This window comes from Syngnathoides biaculeatus, chromosome 10 (genome assembly GCF_019802595.1).
Source record: "Syngnathoides biaculeatus isolate LvHL_M chromosome 10, ASM1980259v1, whole genome shotgun sequence".
NCBI lineage: Eukaryota > Metazoa > Chordata > Actinopteri > Syngnathiformes > Syngnathidae > Syngnathoides > Syngnathoides biaculeatus.
The window spans coordinates 15,909,418-15,926,756 of NC_084649.1; the positions used below are offsets into that span (position 1 = coordinate 15,909,418).

General features: G+C 44.2%; 1 protein-coding gene across 3 annotated transcripts; it reads right to left on the bottom strand.

Annotated features, from left to right (window-relative positions):
* Window positions 1–2,508: 2,508 nt before the first annotated feature.
* brpf3a (bromodomain and PHD finger containing, 3a) lies at window positions 2,509–17,014 on the bottom strand. 3 transcript variants are annotated; one of them, XM_061832252.1, is made up of 13 exons: window positions 16,673–17,014; window positions 13,974–15,473; window positions 12,405–12,561; window positions 11,783–11,914; window positions 11,578–11,706; window positions 10,461–10,773; window positions 9,088–9,369; window positions 7,237–7,734; window positions 6,760–6,814; window positions 6,570–6,658; window positions 6,027–6,124; window positions 5,784–5,938; window positions 2,509–3,447 (listed from the first exon to the last, which is right to left on the bottom strand). In XM_061832252.1, exons 2-13 carry the CDS (start codon window positions 15,449–15,451, stop codon window positions 3,261–3,263), a joined length of 3,573 nt encoding a protein of 1,190 aa, XP_061688236.1. In that variant the 5' UTR covers window positions 15,452–15,473; window positions 16,673–17,014; the 3' UTR covers window positions 2,509–3,260. The 3 variants fall into 3 exon arrangements, with proteins under 3 accessions (XP_061688236.1, XP_061688234.1, XP_061688235.1); XM_061832250.1 differs by having other exon boundaries at window positions 7,237–7,755; window positions 16,673–17,012; XM_061832251.1 differs by having other exon boundaries at window positions 7,237–7,755; window positions 13,974–15,477; window positions 16,673–17,012.
* Between the last annotated feature and the right edge of the window lie 325 nt (window positions 17,015–17,339).

The following is a 17,339-nucleotide window of genomic DNA, read 5'->3' on the forward strand; positions in this document are numbered from 1 at the left end:
ATAAAGTCATTTGGAGTACTGTACATGGGTTCATTTGCACTATATATTTAACTTAGAACGGACTACTCTGGATTTAATTAATATACCTCAATGTCATATCTCTTGTTGTGATTCCAACTTATTTTGATAGTAGGACCACTTCGGACTCGGGCCAATTAACATTCTGTGAATTTCTTTGTGGGTGAGTGGTGAAGGTACAGCGTACAGCCTCCCATGTCTCTCTGCGCTCCTTCCACTGGGGAAAAAAAAAAAAAAAAAAAAGACTGGATAGCGGATACACGCCTAGCGGTGTGTCAATTAGTTGAAGCCCGGAGGCCGCCATCTTGGTACTCCCAAAATATGTGGAAGACAGGTTGGATTATGGTGGGGTTTTTCTCTAAATTTGGCATGTAGAATTAAAACTGGTCGTGTGAGCTTGACGTTTTTTAAGTTCTGGTAACATGAAGGATTTTTAATTCTTGGCAAGCCAAAAAAGGCTAAGTGCAAAGGAAAGACAGAAAAACACCGTGACTAGCAAGAAACCTTGCATATTACCTAGGGCCTGATTTGCGTGACATGTTAACTTTTCCCAAAATACCCTGTGAAGCACTATCATCATAACATAGAAAAAAATTAAGCATTTTTTTGTCAGGAAAAACATTACATTTTAAGTCGGTTAGATATATTTTTGGAAATGAGGACTAACTGTGGGAAAATACATGCTAAACGCATTGCTCATTTGTTGTCGCTGCGACGTCCCATTTCAGACAGAAAATGTAAAATTGTTTCCTCGCATTTGAAAATATAATTCAATTTGCAGAGTTCTGTATTATGAAATTCATCATAAATTTCACAGAAAATGTGTTTTCTTGCTTATCCACTGATGAAGTTAGGGAAAATATTGACATCGCTTTTTCGCGAAAAACCGTCAGCCTATAAAGGTGAAGCAGAGAGTGAACAGTCAACAACGACAACCGGAAACAAAACTTTGTTCAAGTGAATTAAGCTCATCAGAAAATTAAAAAAAAAAAAAAACTTTACCAACTAAGTGTGAAAGTAAATCTTTGTAACTTACCCATGGAATGTTTTCTCACACGCTGTCACTGCACAGGTCAGCATGGTTATTTTGGGAGTATCAAGTTGATGGATGGCGACTTTAATTTTGGTGGCCAGTGAGCCATCCAGTCTTTTTTTTTTTTTTTTTTTTACATCAGGTGGAATTTAGTTGCGCGTTTTTTGTCTAAAATAGGATATTACGACCGCTATGGGGAAAAAAGAAAAAAGAGGCATTTAGTTGTTTCAAACAGCTTTTATTGTTGTGTGAGAAAATATGGCCTCTTGAAGATGAGGTTTGCCAGAGAAAGGAGAACCTCGGGAAGGCTCAGGTGTTGTGCTGTGATTTTATTAGATTTTTTTTTTTTTTTTTTAAAAGAAAACTTTTTTGACTTGTCGTCACTATTACAAAGAGCTACAAAGCATTGTACACACAAAAAGGCTTTTCCCGTTATTTGACTTATTTCCCCCCCCCCCAATAATCTGGACTGTTCTGTATTTTTCTCATTTTGTTATAAATTACATTTCTAAAACAGCATTCCTTTTTAAATTACTTCCTGTTGGCTGGTATAAACAAACATTTACATATATACAAAACTATAAACATGCACCTTTCTAACTACGCTTAGTTCTCATAATTGTATCGTATGTGCCACACACATACAGGAGCCAATTTGTGCTTTTCAAGTCTATTAAAAAGTCACAGGACCGCAGTAGTCTTCGTATGCACTTAGCAGGTACTCCACATACACTTTTCACAATATGGAAAAAAAAAAAAAACCATAAGCACAGACTACAAGTCCCATGGACTTTATATCACGTCATGGCTGGACTACAATATATTGTGTGTACTGATTAAAAAAAAAAAAAAAGTTAAATACAGCAGAACCTCCAACATTGGCTTTTTCTTTGTCTTTTCAGTGACATCACTGCAGAAAAAGGCACCAGTGATGGCATTTTTTTTTTTTTTTTAATGATAAAAGATAGAACTGGATATGGAACTTCGGGTCCTCGCTTCTCAGTATTAATATGTGCAATACAATTCATTAAAGCAATGTAAAGTGAATTCAGGGATTTGTTTCTAAATATACCCATCTAAAGATAAATGATGAAAACATGTAAAGACAGAATTATGTATTACTTCACATTTCTGAAGCCTCATTATAGAGGGGGGGGGTCCCACGACACACTTTTGTGTTGCGTCAAACAGTTGCCATTTAATTTTGAGCTCTTTTAAATATCCAATTACGTACATTAATTTTTACAATCGGATTCCAGCCTATACAACGCTCTATCACAGTAGTCCAAAACATTTAGGATCTATTATCGAATAATAAATTGTTTTTCATAATTTAGTATTAGCATTAAAAAAATGTGGAAAATTGTACTATGTACTACTTCTTCATCACACCCCCACCCAAGAAAAAGGGCTCATTATAGGAGAATCAATTCACAATTTCACATCATTTATTAAAAAAAAAAACAAAAAAAAAACTTTCCCCTCTGCTTTTCACATTGAATCTCATTTAAGGCTTTTTGGGGGGAAATTTTTATAAAAGTTTTCGCAAAAGACAAAAGTACTTCATGAGCTTCCAATACTCTCCCTAAAAATATTTAAAAACAAGTTGTTTTCTAAGATATGATTTTTATCTTCTAGAAATGTTTTTTTTTTCCTTTAACTCATTATTTATATACTTTAATTGTATTTATTTTAGGAATAAAGTACCTTTTAAACTTCACTCTCCATGTCAGGTCATTTTATTGGGTGAGTAATTCTACTTAATACTCATCTTATTTTTGCTACATGATGCATACAGTGGTTGATATCCTTTAGGAATGGCGCTCAAAATATTACCTGTACAGTTAGCAGACGTTTGGTACGTTATTATACGTAGTAAAAATAATGATTTGAAATCAGAACAACTGAGACGTCAACAATAGCAGATTGTTTTTGGAGGTTCCACTGCGATAGTAAACGCTATCTCGTGTCTTTTGTTGATAATGTGCCTTAAGTACAGCCGTGACGAGAGTGTCAAGGGAGACGTTCACAAAAAGCAAGTTTCCCTTTTAAGCGCTCGTTATTTACACGTTTGGAATAACCTTGGCCAAAACAAAATAAAAATGATTTGATTTGAAGTGGTTGAGTCAAACTCTCCCCACTACTTAACCTACGTCGTAAGAGCACCTGGATCATTTCCCATTTCGTTTGAGGTTCGGCGCCAAGAAAGTCATATAAAGTTGGAGATGGGCGTGAAGTTGAGGTTGCCCCGGATACAGTTCAAGTGCATCATGGCGCGGTCGTACGCGGTGTGCACCGACTTGCGAACGCTCGGCTTCTTGCCTTCCATCAGGCGCAGTTTGTCGACGGTGTCGTCCATTCCCATGGGCAGCAGTTTATCCCGAGGGAGCCACTGCCTGAAAATGAATGATGGAAAATTGATTTTTTTAAATGCGACGGTGGCGCCTTGAGAAATGAGCGACACGCCATCCGAATTTTTGGGAGATAGGAGCCTATAGAGCTCGTACACGTGACGTCACCATTTTCACGGCACCATATTGCCGGTCGAAAGAGCTGCTCGACAGTGTGGGGGGGGGGGACATTGAACCGGAGTAGAATATTCGCAATGGCCGAGACCTGTTGTGCTTGTGGTTGTTACAACAGACTAGACAGATATTTAAAGGGATCATTCAATAGAATACCATCTGAAAAAATGAGAAAAGATTGATGGATTTTGGCAATTAAACGTGATGGATGGTGCCCAACCAAATACACATGACAGAGTAGCGATCGCGTCACTTCAGGTATGAATTATTCTTCTCAATCTCAAATTCCCAAGAAATAGTTATAATGCCAAATTGGCTTTGAGAACAATGCCTTTAAAAAAAAAAAAAAAAAGAAAATTACAGGGAGTCATCTACAACATACACAAAGTGTGTTCCAGCCAAATGTTAATCTTTGGTAAACCTCTCCCCGACAGATGTTTTTTTTTTTTTCTAATATGCATTGTTCTCAAATGAGTCCAATGCGTATTTAAAAAAAAAAGAAAATAAATCATCGGTCACACAGAAGTTTGCGTAGGTTAACGTGGCCGCAACACGTTTCCGTGTACGAGGGCTCAGGCCTATCCCAGTGGTTTATTTTCTTTTTTTTAAATACACTTTGGAGTCATTCGAGAGCAATGCATCTTTAAAAAAAAAAAAAAAAAAACTCTGTCACGGAGAGGTTTACCTAAGTTTAATGTGTGGCCGCAACACGCTTCCGTGTACAGAGGAGCCGACTCGCTGTCTTTTTTTTTTTCCTCTTTCCAATCATAGTTAATGAATGCGAGTTTGTGTCAAACCAGGGGTCATTTATTTAAGTATTGGTATTTGTATTGAAAAAATCTGAGTACCTCCATCACTATGTGGGATTTATTCTTGATTGAGAACAAATCCAGCAACAAAGTATTTGTATGCATCCAGACTTTTCTACGCTTTTAAACTCTTCCGTGTAACTCTCGACGACTTACTCACCAGATCCATGCGTGGATCCAGTTTTCCAAGACAAGCGGAAGCGGGTTAACAGTCCACTTTCTTATCGGCAAAAACATCGACTTTGGCATTAAATATCGGTCCTCTATGCCGAGTTAATCTAATTTTTCCACGTACCTTCGTTTATTATCACCTTCTGAATGTTTAACGGGATCGGACAAAACTCTGGAAGACGTATTTTCGTGTCGTCTCCAACCGACTTAGCATTGAGCAATGCTTTGCTTGACCGGCAGTATGGCCAGTCACGTGACTTCGGTGACGTAGGTGCACGAGCTCAATTCACCCCGACTTGCAAACAGCCAGTTGAAATACGAGTCCGCTATGGTGACAGCGAACTCAAGACACTTTACTATAAGCAGTAGTTTGGCAAACTATAAAGAATTTGCCAAAAGCCATTCCCTGTTGAAGTTACTGTCATACTAAACATAAACGGCAACTTTTGGAAACATACTGAATACAATGGTTCAGAAACATGTACAAACAGTACTTACATTTGTATACTCTTTATCCTCTGGGTAGAATGGCTTATCTTACTGCCATACTACCACGATTATCTGCAAATACTCCAAATTGTCACCACGCAGAAACTGCTACTGTGGTGACCCTAGAATGAGTTCCTATTTTCTCATTTATCCAAGTTCTGCAAAAGTCACCTGGATGTCCCAGCGGCTAGCAGAGGATGTGTCGTCCCCCCCCCCCCCCCCAGGTTGGGAATGCAGCGGGCAGGCCTTCATTGATGGTTCTGTGTTCAAATGTGGATGTTCTGTGCTTTGTCTATGAGCTCGTCATTGTCGGTGAACACAGATGCCAAATATGCATTTTTAAATTAGAGGGCTGGCAATTTTAAAGATGTCTAATTTGTCGAATCGTGATCACTTGGTGGGGTAATTATCGAAACCATAACTGGAGATGTGGCTGTATTCAGAATGCACCAATCAATCTCGTGTTAAATAGTATTCGCTACTGACTGCCTCCATTTAAAGTGGTTCTGATTAACCAAAATAAATGTTCTTGTAAGCAATTCCTGACGTTTAAAACGGACTTGAAGGTTTTGTGGCAACACCGGCTGCCCTTTATCATGTGTTTAAAAATTTAGAAGAAAAAAAAAAAAACAATTTGAAATCTCCAAAACATCTGAAAATGTATTATGGTCAGAAACATAAACATGAGTGCAACATGTCAGAGTCCAGCATGTTCTGTCAGGCCATTCGAGATCTTACCAAGTCCTTTTTGTGTCAAAGAAAAGGACCAGGAAGAGCTTTTGTCCGGCCTCCATCCGCCTCCAGTCGCCCAGCTTGAGCACCTCCACGGGAGGCACTGGGATTGGGATGCCGTTATGGAGGAGTCCTTCCTGGGGCATGTCGGGGTCAACGATCTGCCGCAGTGAGAGGGATTTGTGAACAATCGCTCTTTCAGTGTCTTGGCGGAACCGAGGCGACAAGGTGTCGCGGGTTCTTTCTCACCATAGCCGGGTATGATGGATAGCCTCTGCATTTGGCCCACACCAAATCCAGAGGGGCCAACTCTGTATCGCTGTCTGGACAAAGAAGCGTAGGCTTGCCTGTGGACAACATAGAGCAACAAAAGTTGACAGTTGATTTGGATTTGAAACCATTAGTTCAGGGTATGCCCCGCCTCTCGCCCGCAGATAGATAAGCTCCAGCATGCCCGTGACCCTGGTGAGGATAAGCAGTTCAGAAACTGGATGGAGAGTCATTTATTTACTAGAGCAGTGAGGCTCAAAGTGTCTACCTAGGCTCCACCTACTGGTGTAAACAGGAATCACTGAATGCTGCTCACAGAGATAAAATCATGTCGAATTGAGTGATATACAAAAGGGACACGACCCTCCAATGCCCTCACCGAAACACAAAAACCAGAATTTTGGAAAATGGTCAAAATGCCAGTGTCAAATAGTAAGGGAATATGAAAAGACACATTGATCACACAAATGTCATATTGATGGCCTAAGGCTGTAACGTACTGTGTCCTCCGACGATACAAACCCGTTTCCAAGATGTCTCCGTGGTCGTTGATGACATCCTTGGCCAGAGCGGGTTTCCCTCGGCTGCGTTTGGGAGGGGACACTGGAGAACTGGAGGGACAGGGGAGGGGGTTGGGTAATTAACTCTTTAAAATAATAAAAAATAATAATTCACATTAAAGTCCACTGAAAAAAGATTATGTGGCACTCACTTGAGTTTTTGGTTATCGTCATCTTCCTCTGAGAGGTCTTTTCCATTTGTAGGGCCTGAACATTAAAAAAAAAAATAAAAATTTACATCTCCCCAAAATGCTCATCACAATTTTGATGACTGCATGACGTTTGTGAAGTCTTAACTATTGAATTCTCCCAAAATGACAGCTTCAAACCACAACCGCCGAGTTTCTGTTCATTTGCCAGGACGGATTCTTGGGACTTTTTTTGTGCAGCTTTGAAGTAGCCCTGGAAAATGACTCTAAAATAGCTAACATTCTGTCTTTTCGGCTATGGCTTCTTGAGACTATTTTTGTAGCTCTATTAACAATAAACTATGAAATGTTGCTAAGTTACAAAAGCTTAGGGGGTTGTATTGAAAAAATATACTGAGCCTCACTGCATTCTTGGGGCCCTGACTGTGGAACGTTTCCCCTTCTCAGGAATCCGCAAGACACAAACAAGTAGTCGCTCACCTCCCTCGCTAGCGTGTTTGTCCGCCTCGCTGTCCGAGCTGTGGCCTCGAGGCCTCAGGTGGCGCGAAGAGGGGGAGGGAGGAGTGGGTGGTAAGATGGTGACATTGGCGCGGGGCAGCCCGGCGGAGTCGCCGGCCAAGCCGTCGGTCGGATTCTCCACCGCTTTTCCGCCGTGCTGCGGGGGAAATTTCTTTTTGCCGGCTCTCACACCATTTTTGGCTTTCTTGAACAGGATTGACGTGCGGCGGCCGACGCCCACCGCGGGCAGGACGGGCGGCGTTCCCAGTGGCGTACCCTCGTGCACGACCTCTGGCCGGGAAGACGGCGTCTCACCCAATTCGGCTTCATCCTCACCGTGGCTTTTGCCGCCGCTCCGTGACGATCTCTGGCGCTTGTAGTAGCGCCCGGGCGACCGTCGCCCTCCCGTTACGATGCCCAGGACGGGCGGTTCCAACGGGGCGTCGCCTGGCAGCGGCGATGACACTGGACACGTGAGTTCTAACATGGGAGGAGAGTCGTCTGTATGAGGAAAAACATGGATCACTATAATGAATGAGCAACTAGAAAAAGGGGGTCTCGAGTCCTGTCACTTCACTTTTTTTTTTTTTAAATTAGCCTGTCATATATTCGAATAATGAAATTAAACTGCTTGCATCAAAAGGTTACAAAAAATCTTAAAAGATGGCACAATGTTTTTACAAATTTAAAGTAACAAATTGGATTTTTTAAAATTAATTATACAAATACATTTTACACATTTTTTAAAATTCGTTAATCTGAATTTGAACATTATTTTCTATTTTAAAATGATACACGCTATGGCGGCATGGTGGATCAGCTGGAAATCGTTGGCCTGACAGTTTTGAGGTTCCAGGTTCAATTCCGGACCCGCCTGTGCGGAGTTTGCATGTTCTCCCTATGCCTGCGTGGGCACTCCAGTTTCCTCCCACATCCCAAAAACACGCAACATTAATTGTACACTCTAAATTGCACCTAAGTGTGATTGTGGGTGTGGCTGTTTGTCTCTGTGTGCCCCCCGATGGGCTGGCAACCTCTTGGCCATTCACAGCTGGTATAGGCTCCAGCACTCCCCGCGACCCTCGTGAGGATAAGCGGCAAAGAAAATGGATGGCTACAAGATATTGTGTTTTTTCAGATTAAAGATTATCACACTTATACTAGTAATTTAACGTAATTCCCGGCCTATAGAGTGCACCAGGTTAGAAGCCTCACCGTGCACATTTTTAAAGGAAATACCATTTGGTAGATACATACGCCGCAGCCGTGTAAAAGCCGCAAGTGCCCACATTGAAACACGAGATATTTACAAAGGCGGCACTAATGCTAGCTAGCTAACGATAGCTAATGCTAACAGGGCCGGTTAAATTAAACCTACTTAAATATCACTGAGACACGCCAGTAGCACAGCAGCAACACTCTAGCACAGCGCTAATGCGAGCGCAGCGCCAACAGGGCCGGTAAAAGTCTATTCCGCCGGTCTCATTCTTACCTTTTCCACACGAGTGCCCCTTGCGGCCGTGATAAAAAAAATGCACAAATTAGCCGCGTCACCACATGAACCGCAGGGTTGAAAGCATGTGGAAAAAGGTTGCGGCTTATAGGCCGGAAATTACGGTAGTTTTGTCACCAGTAACACCAAAGTGATAATTAGGTTAGGAACATGACCTTATTTGCAAAAAATGACAACTACCCCGACATTCACCAATTTCTACCATTTTTCATACATTACAGTAGTAAAAACTTGACTACTGGGTCACTACTAGATTTTCAGCTATAGCATTTATGCGACTATTTTGTAGCAGCTCTACGCAAAATAAGTTTTTCTATTACCTGCTGATACAACTGCATTATCTATCATCTTCCTTTTTGTCTTCTTCCTTTCCTTCATTTCCTCCTCTTCATCATCCCTGGCATTAAGCGTCTGAGTGCTTTGCTGCTGCTGGTTCACCTTCTGCCTCAGAGTGTTGATTTCTCGCCGCAGCAGGCGAATGCGTTTGGTTCGTCCGCCGCTGGTCCGCATGGACGTCACCACGTCCAGTTTGTCCAGCAAGGCCTTGAGTTGCTCGTCCGTGCTCAGGTGAAGCCTATTGTCGGGGTCCAAGAGGGAGTCGACTGTTTGGGAACAAAAATAAAAGCCCAAGTTTGAATCATGTCACGAGTCAAAATTCTATTGTGATTTCTGCCGCTGGTGGCCAAGGCTCACATACCAGAAAGAGCAGTACAATGCTCATCGAATCAAAGCAAAAAATGTGACAAAAACTGTTATTCCTTATAGTCTAATTGTGTAATTAATAAACTTTCTTTCGCCTTCTCCCGTTAGGGGTCAGCACAGCGTGCCATCTCAGATGAACGCTCATATTTGTTTGGCACAGCTTTTACGCCGGATGCCCTTCCGGCCGCAACCCCTCTTGGGGAGTGGAGGCCCCAGAAACGAACTCACGACCCTTGGTTTACCATACCAATGCGCTGAGCTAATTATGTAATTAATGTATGCTTTTTCATTGCAATCACAATTAATTGTGGTCCAAATATGCTACAAATGTAGTGTACAAAAGCACCCTCATTTAAATGGAGAGCCGGATCAGCCCAGGCCAAATAGGCCCTATGTAACGTTTAATATTTGTATCTATGTATTGTATAACTGGTGGCACGGTGGCGCAGTTGGAAAGCGTTGGCCTCACAGTTCTGAGGTCCCGGGTCCAATCCCGGATGCGCCTGTGTGGAGTTTGCATGATCTCCCCGTGCCTGCATGTTTTCTCCGGGCACTCCGGTTTCGTCCCACATCCCAAAAACATGCAAGATTAATTGGACACTCTAAATTTCCCCTAGGTGTCATTGTGAGTGTGGCTGTTTGTCTCTATGTGCCCTGCAATGGGCTGGCAACCAGTTCAGGGTGTACCCCACCTCCTGCCCGTTGACAGCTGGGATAGGCTCCAGCCCTCCCGCAACTCTTGTGAGGATAAGTGGCTAAGAAGATGGATGGATTGTATAATTCCATGCTGATGTTTGTGGAGTTGTTTAGCAATTTGGACGTCTGAGCATGAGGGTTGTTGCGTGTGTTTCACCAGTGTAAACATAGCCGTACTAGATATGAATCACTTCAAGTGTATAAGTGTATTAAATTGGATACACATGTCACAGTGAATGCACATCCGGTGTAAAGCCAGTCTAAACATAACAATGATGCTTAAACTGTGACTCACTGTCATCCCAGGTGCACTGCTGGAAAACGTGCTTATTGGGAGACTCAGGCATGTGCATGCCGGTGCTGGGGTCCAGGCCGATGCTCTGCGACTGCCTGTGGGCGTGGCGGAGGACGGCCCCGCCCACCTCACGCAGCTGCAAGGCCGTTTTGTGGAACATGGTGTCCTTGGAGTTGTACTTCAAGCAATTGGAGATCATGAGCTCAAAGTCCTCCTCCAGGTCAGCGACGGAGCAGTAGGCGTGTCCCTCCAGCTTGGCTCGCATGGTGGACAGGTCCATGGGTTGGGATACGAATTCCAGGTAGTCTGGGACCTCGTGAATGATTTGAATGACAACGTGAGCAAAGCTTTAAAACAGACATGGAAGAAAATTCACATGGCATCCAACAACAATGCAGCTCTGCTGAGCTTTTGGTTTTGACGTGATATATGTAAGTGTAGTTTATGCTTAAATGGAAAAATTGTGTGAGGGGAGAATTACGTTAGAGGCAGTGCAATGATTAAGTGTTTAATACATTTGTCTCATGTGTCCAGAGATCGGTAGGTACTCTGGCTTCTTTCCATATCAATAGGTGTGAATCTGAGAACAAATACTCATTTGTCTATAAGTACTCCATAATAGACCGGAAACTAGTCCAGTGTGTACCTTGCCCTTCGCCCCAAGTCTGAAACCCTGACTAAATAAGGGCAAGCATTCAAGATTTAAAAAAAAAAAAAATAACATGTCCCTTCAAACCACAGATGTCAAACTAAAGGCCCGGGGGCCAGATCTGGCCCGCCACGTGATTTTATGTGGCCTGCGAAGCCAAATCTAGAGTGTCAACTTCCACGATTTTTAAAATCTGTACCAAAATTTCAAATTGTCATCTATCATAAATGATCAAGTTGAGATATTACAAGCATTTTTGTGTTACCAAATGTGAATAGTTGAAAAAACACTACCCTTGATTTCTGATTCCAAAACTAGTTCATAATTTGATGTAAATATTATGAGGTGATTAAATGTTTTTGTTCCATAGTTATAACGTCTCTCTGTGGGATACCAGAACAACAATGTGGCCCGTGAGAAAAATCAGTTTGACAACCCCACTTTAAACGATCTGCCACATGCACCAACCTCTGCTAGATTGACGGGCTGAGAGAAGATTTTGGCTGTGTCCTTCTCCTGCAGCTGCTCCAAGGTGGTCCGCAGGAGCACTAGCGCCGGTGTCAGCTTCAGCTCTGTGGCAGCTTGCTGAATTTTCATCTGAAAAGAAAATACCAGGGTTGAATGCTCAGGCTTTGGTGAGAATTCCTCCTCAAAAATCACATCCATGACTCACTTGTTCTCTCTTTAGCCGCTCTCTCTTGCGAATGAGTTCCACCAGAAGTCTAGCTCGTTCTAGGTCTTGCCTCAATTTCTGCCAGTAACGCAGCTCCTCTCGGGCAGCGCACAGCTTCTCATCCGGCACTTTCTGAACACGTAAAAACGTGCTAACTTTTAACACATATTAAAATGATATCCAGTCTCACTGTACACCACCAAAAATGTCACAAAAAATAAATTGTTCCCCCAACATTTGTGGTGATAGAGGTCAAGCCCTGGTGTGAACAACAAAAAATAATTATCATAATAGGCTCTAGATGCCACAAGATGGCTGCAAAGCAATACATTTGTCTAAGTGAAGCTCCTCAACGCACTTCAACTGAGTTCCTTGGCGCTAAGATTTGCTCTGCTATCATCTTGTGGTCTGAGCTTCATTTAGACGACAGGTGTCAACCTCAAGGCCAGGGGGCCACACTCGACCTGCCACATCATTTTATGTGGCTCGCAAAAGCAAATTATTTGCATCAAATTCACGTTTCTTGCTAAAATTGCAAAATTCCCGTGGAACACCTGAGAATTTCTCATGGCACCAGTGGTTGGGAATCACAGTACTAGATTAGGCCACATTCTTTCCACACCTGTTCAGCAGTCCGGTGGGCCTGCATGTGGGAGTGAAGTCGTCGTATTAAAGGCATCCCGTTCCGCGACTGTCGCTTTAGTAGCCAGTAATTGTGAAGCCTCTGCATGAACTGATTCTTTCGCTGGACTTCCACTCCTGTGCAGATCTTGTTCAGCCTGCAGAGACGATACAATAATTCCCAGGTATACGCGAGAGTCGTCTTTCCTCAAACAGAGGTGTCATCCAGAAATTGGTTGTTTTTTTTAAACTCAGTGATTGGCTAGGCTCAGGTCAGAAGTAAGTATATGCGAGCAACAGTATGGTTTCATGCCTAGAAGAGTACCATAGATGCATTATTTGCCTTGAGGATGCTCGTGGAAAACTACAGAGAAGGTCAAAAGGAGCTACATTGTCTTTATAGACCTAGAGAAAGCCTCTGACAGAGTACCAAAACAGGAACTGTGGTACTGCACGTGCAAGTCCGGTGTGGCGGAGAAATGCAGCAGAACAGCGGTGAGATGTGCCGTAGGTGTGTCAGAAGAATTTAAGGTGGAGGTGGGATTGCATCAGGGATCCGCCCTGAGCCCCTTCCTGTTTGCGGTAGTAATGAATAGGCTGACAGATGAGATTAGACTGGATTCCCCCTGGACCATGATCTTCACAGATGATATTGTGATATGGAGTGAAAGTAGGGAGCAGGTGGAGGAACAATTTCAAAGATGGAGGCATGCACTGGAAAGGAGAGGAATGGAGATTAGCCGAAGTAAAACAGAATATATGCACGTGGGAGAGGTGGAGGGGGAAGAGTGAGGGTCTGGGGAGAAATGGCGAGGGTGGACGACTTCAATTACTTTGGGTCAACAATCCAGAGCAAAGGAGAGTGTGATAAGGAAGTAAAGAAACTGGTCCAAGCAGGTGGGAACAGCTGGCGGAAGGTGTCTGGTGTGTTATGTGACAGAAGAGTCTCCGCTAGAATGAAGGGCAAAGTCTATAAAACAGTGATGAGGCTGGCCATGATGTTCGGATTAAAGACGGTGGAATTGAAGTGACAACAGGAAACAGAACTGGAGGTAGCAGAAATGAAGATGTTGAGGTTCTCGCTCAAAGTGAGCAGGTTGATGGATGTGGTGAGGGAGGACATGAAGACTGTGGGTGTTAGTGAGGAAGATGCACAAGATGGGCTTATATGGAAAAAGATGACACGCTTTGGCAACCCCTAATCAGGATAAACTGAAAGGAAAAGAAGAAAATTGGCCCCAAAAATCCTGATCGCGTAAAGCCTACTAAATATACTAACAAAGTTGCTTAGTGAGCAATACTGGGAAGCTGGTTGTCTCAAAATTATCATAATTGTCATGTTAATGAAAGCTATACTTGTCATTTGCATGGGAACCATCCTCCCTGTCAAACCAAGTGATTTTAACAAATGTGACAAGTGTGTACGGTAAATGTGCTGTAATTCTTTATCCATCGTGTTTATTGGAAGAATGTTAGAGACCTTTAATGAAGATGTGGAAACTTTATAATTGTGACAGTGGCATAATTTTTCCTTTCAGCTGTGAAAAGGAATGCATGGTGATGGTCTCACCTGTGAGAGGGAATTTGAGGCACAAGCAGCACAGGCACGTTTGATCGACGGGTGGACCCACCGGGCCCTTTCTTCTTCTTTTGGCCCTTGGATTCCTTTTTCGCCGGCGGACTGGGGGAGCTGGGAGTATATGACCGCTGCCCCCTGTTTCCCCTGCCCCCAACCAGTCTCCCCTCCACTGATTCATCTCCGGACCCGTCACGTCGGGACCCCACGGGAGAGTGGTGCTCACAGAAGGCGGTCTTCTTCACAGAGAAGGTAGTCCCGTTGATGCCCGTCTCCCGGACAGGGTCTATCTTCATGTAGAGTCCAGCTTTCTGGGCGCAGGTGACGTGAAAGGCTCGGTAACAGTTGGCTTTGTGGCACTGGATGGATGCGCCCCGGCCCTTCTGCTTGCACAGGTAGCAAGTGAGCTTCCAGCGGGCAGGGGGAATGTTCTTCACCCCCTCCACGGGCTCAAGAAACACTGTGTTGGCGAAGCACACCTCTGGGATCCATATGGCACACACCACGTGAGCCCAGCGCCCGTCGCTAGTCTGCTTGAAGGCCCCTCCTCGGTTGGGACACAGCACGCAATCTACGGGGCGGGAGGGCGACTGCAGGCAGCAGCGGCAAAGCCACTGGCCCTCGGGAACGTATGGCACGCCGTAGCACTCCTGGTGGACCGCCAGGTTGCAGATGTCACAAAAGAGGATGACGTTGCTGTTCAGACACTCGTCGTCCAGGCACACACAGCAGAAGGCGTCTTCGTCCACGGCGCACTGGGACAGCGCCTGGCTGCGGGACTCCAAGATGGACTCCCTCTCCAGACGGTCGATCAGCAGTTCGAAGGTGTCGGCGGAGACGGACGCGTGGCCGTCAGACACTCGCTTCTGGTTCACCATCTCCAGCCAGGCCAGGTCTTCCTCGTCCATGTCATACTCGGCCACTCTGTCCAGCTCCTCTCCGGACTTCTCAATGAAGCGGTAGTAGGTGGCGGGCAAAGGAGTGCTGTCCGGGGGACAAACGGAGCCCAGCGTGCGGAAGGTGGGCTCCGGGAGTGGACTATGGAGCTGGAGAGAATTGGTCGATGCCGTTTGCGGTTGGGAGCCTGATCGTTTGTTCTGCTGAGACACATTTTTGACATTCTTTCTCCCTTTGCTGTTGGAGGGCTTCCTTCTCTGAGTCTGTACGCTGTTCTCCTTGTTGCTGTTGCACTCCACGATGTCCTGGGCCATCATCTCATCTTCCGTGATCACCGGCAGGGGATCCGTGATATTGATCCGGTGTAGCCTGCCGTCCAGGTCCACCTCCACGATCTTCTGCGCCTGAGCGTATGTCAGTGTCTCCCTTGAGGGAGAGAGCTCCAGTCTGAAGGGCGAGGGAGAGCGCAACTGGCCCGCCGAGCCCCTGCCCCTGCCTCGCCCTCTGCCACGGCCGCGACCCATGTTAAGTCCACTTACAGTTTTCTTACATTCCCACCCCCTCGCCTTCTGCATGGGGGGGGGGTGCTTAGAGCAGCTACCTTGCCCACACACACACACACACACACACACACACACACCACACACACACACACACACACACACACAAAGGAAAATATATTAATGCAGTGACTAAGAGTTGTGACAAAGTAACAACATTTCAACAATATTAAAGGGGACCTATTATCGTGAAATGACTTTTTAATGTCTTGCATAAAATAATCTCCAGAGCGCCTGCCCGCCAAAACAGGCTACCTTTCACAAGACAAGAAATATGGTGTGTAAAGGGCACAGTTTGTGATTTTTTTTTTTCATTTTATTTTTTAATGAAAACGTAAAAACACCTAATAACTGTTGTTGTTACTTTAATACACTCATTTTTATGGGGACTGGGGTGATAGGGAAAAATAATTGAGTACTGCAGGTTTAATCAACAATTTATTTAGCTGAGAAAATACACCACATCCACTTTAGTATCTACATTTGATCAACTGTAATGCAAATACTGATGGATCTTTGGAAGGTGCTATATTACAATGTTTATTTCTATGAAAGAATGGCACTGCATCATCGTATGTAGCTAAAACGTATCATACAATCTTACTGGCGTGACAATCAGGTTCGTTATATTTAAAATGATTTTCCGGTATTTGTAAAGGTAAAAATTTTGCTATAAATTGTATTTGGCTCTTGTGGGGGTGTACTGGTATCCCTAATGTTTTGGCCGGTGCGAGTTCCCTGGCCGTATGGACCCGCCCCTTCTCTGTGCCAATTGCTCCAATTGGGAGCCAGTACCGGTGTCGCGTTCCTCTCTGTCCAATCACATTCGGGAGAATGCATTTTTTTTAACTCCTTATGCTGTGTATAGTTCGGTTGAGAAGCGCTAAATACCAACCCGAGTAGCTGAACGTCCGTCAGCCATTTTGAGCTCACAACAGCACAGCGACACAATTACATTATGCCGATAGCAGCAACAACAACAAAAAAAATCACATTAGGCACCGTGCTGACGTGCGGAATTCAAATGTTTGTCTACATTTGACATGACATTGCTGTATTCACCTTTAGTTAGTCCATTGCGTTCATACACGGCAAACAAATACAAAACGCAACAATTTCTACGATAACGTTACTCAGTCGTCCAGGGAACTAAATATATATACACACATACGACTTCGACAGCAAAATAATTTCTCGAATAAGACTCCAAACGCCAAACATGTCTGCCCGACTTACCGTGAAAAGTGGTCCTCAGCGGTGCGAGTGACAAACGGGAGGGAGGGTGAGGAAGGGGAAAAAAAGCACCTCGCTAAATGTCAGCTCAGGCTCGAACCACCGCGGCGGCGGTGGCCGACATGCTAGCTGTTAGCCTAGCTAGCCGGTCATTTCGGGAGCGACGCGGCGTCATCCTCGCTGCAACCTTTACGGTTACCAATAAACACTGAAACTTGGCTGTTCACATGGCGGTGACTGAAACCTTCCCAGAGGTCCCGGCCCGTAGTCAAGCGGTCGCGTAACCGCAAAGATATCAAATTAATGTACCTTTGATATGGCTAAATATTCGGTCAAACTGGCTCGAAAAATACGCCCCTTTTTGAAGGAAAAAACGCAGTCAGCCAATCAAAGACCGTAGCTCTACTTCGCGGGCAACGCGCACCCATTTGTGATTGGTCGGTTTAGCAACGCGAGGTCACAGCACTCGTCGGTCCGGCAATAACGTGACACCCGATGAGAGAAAAAAACAAGGCATGTGGTTTTGTTCTGTCCTCATCATGAATACAGTACACCGAACCCTGGCTATTTGACGACTTTTGCAATATCCAAATTTGGCGTTTTCATTTATTTAACCTTTATCCATTTGATCCAATTGAGAACAGATTAAATTTTTGCCATGCCGACCTGG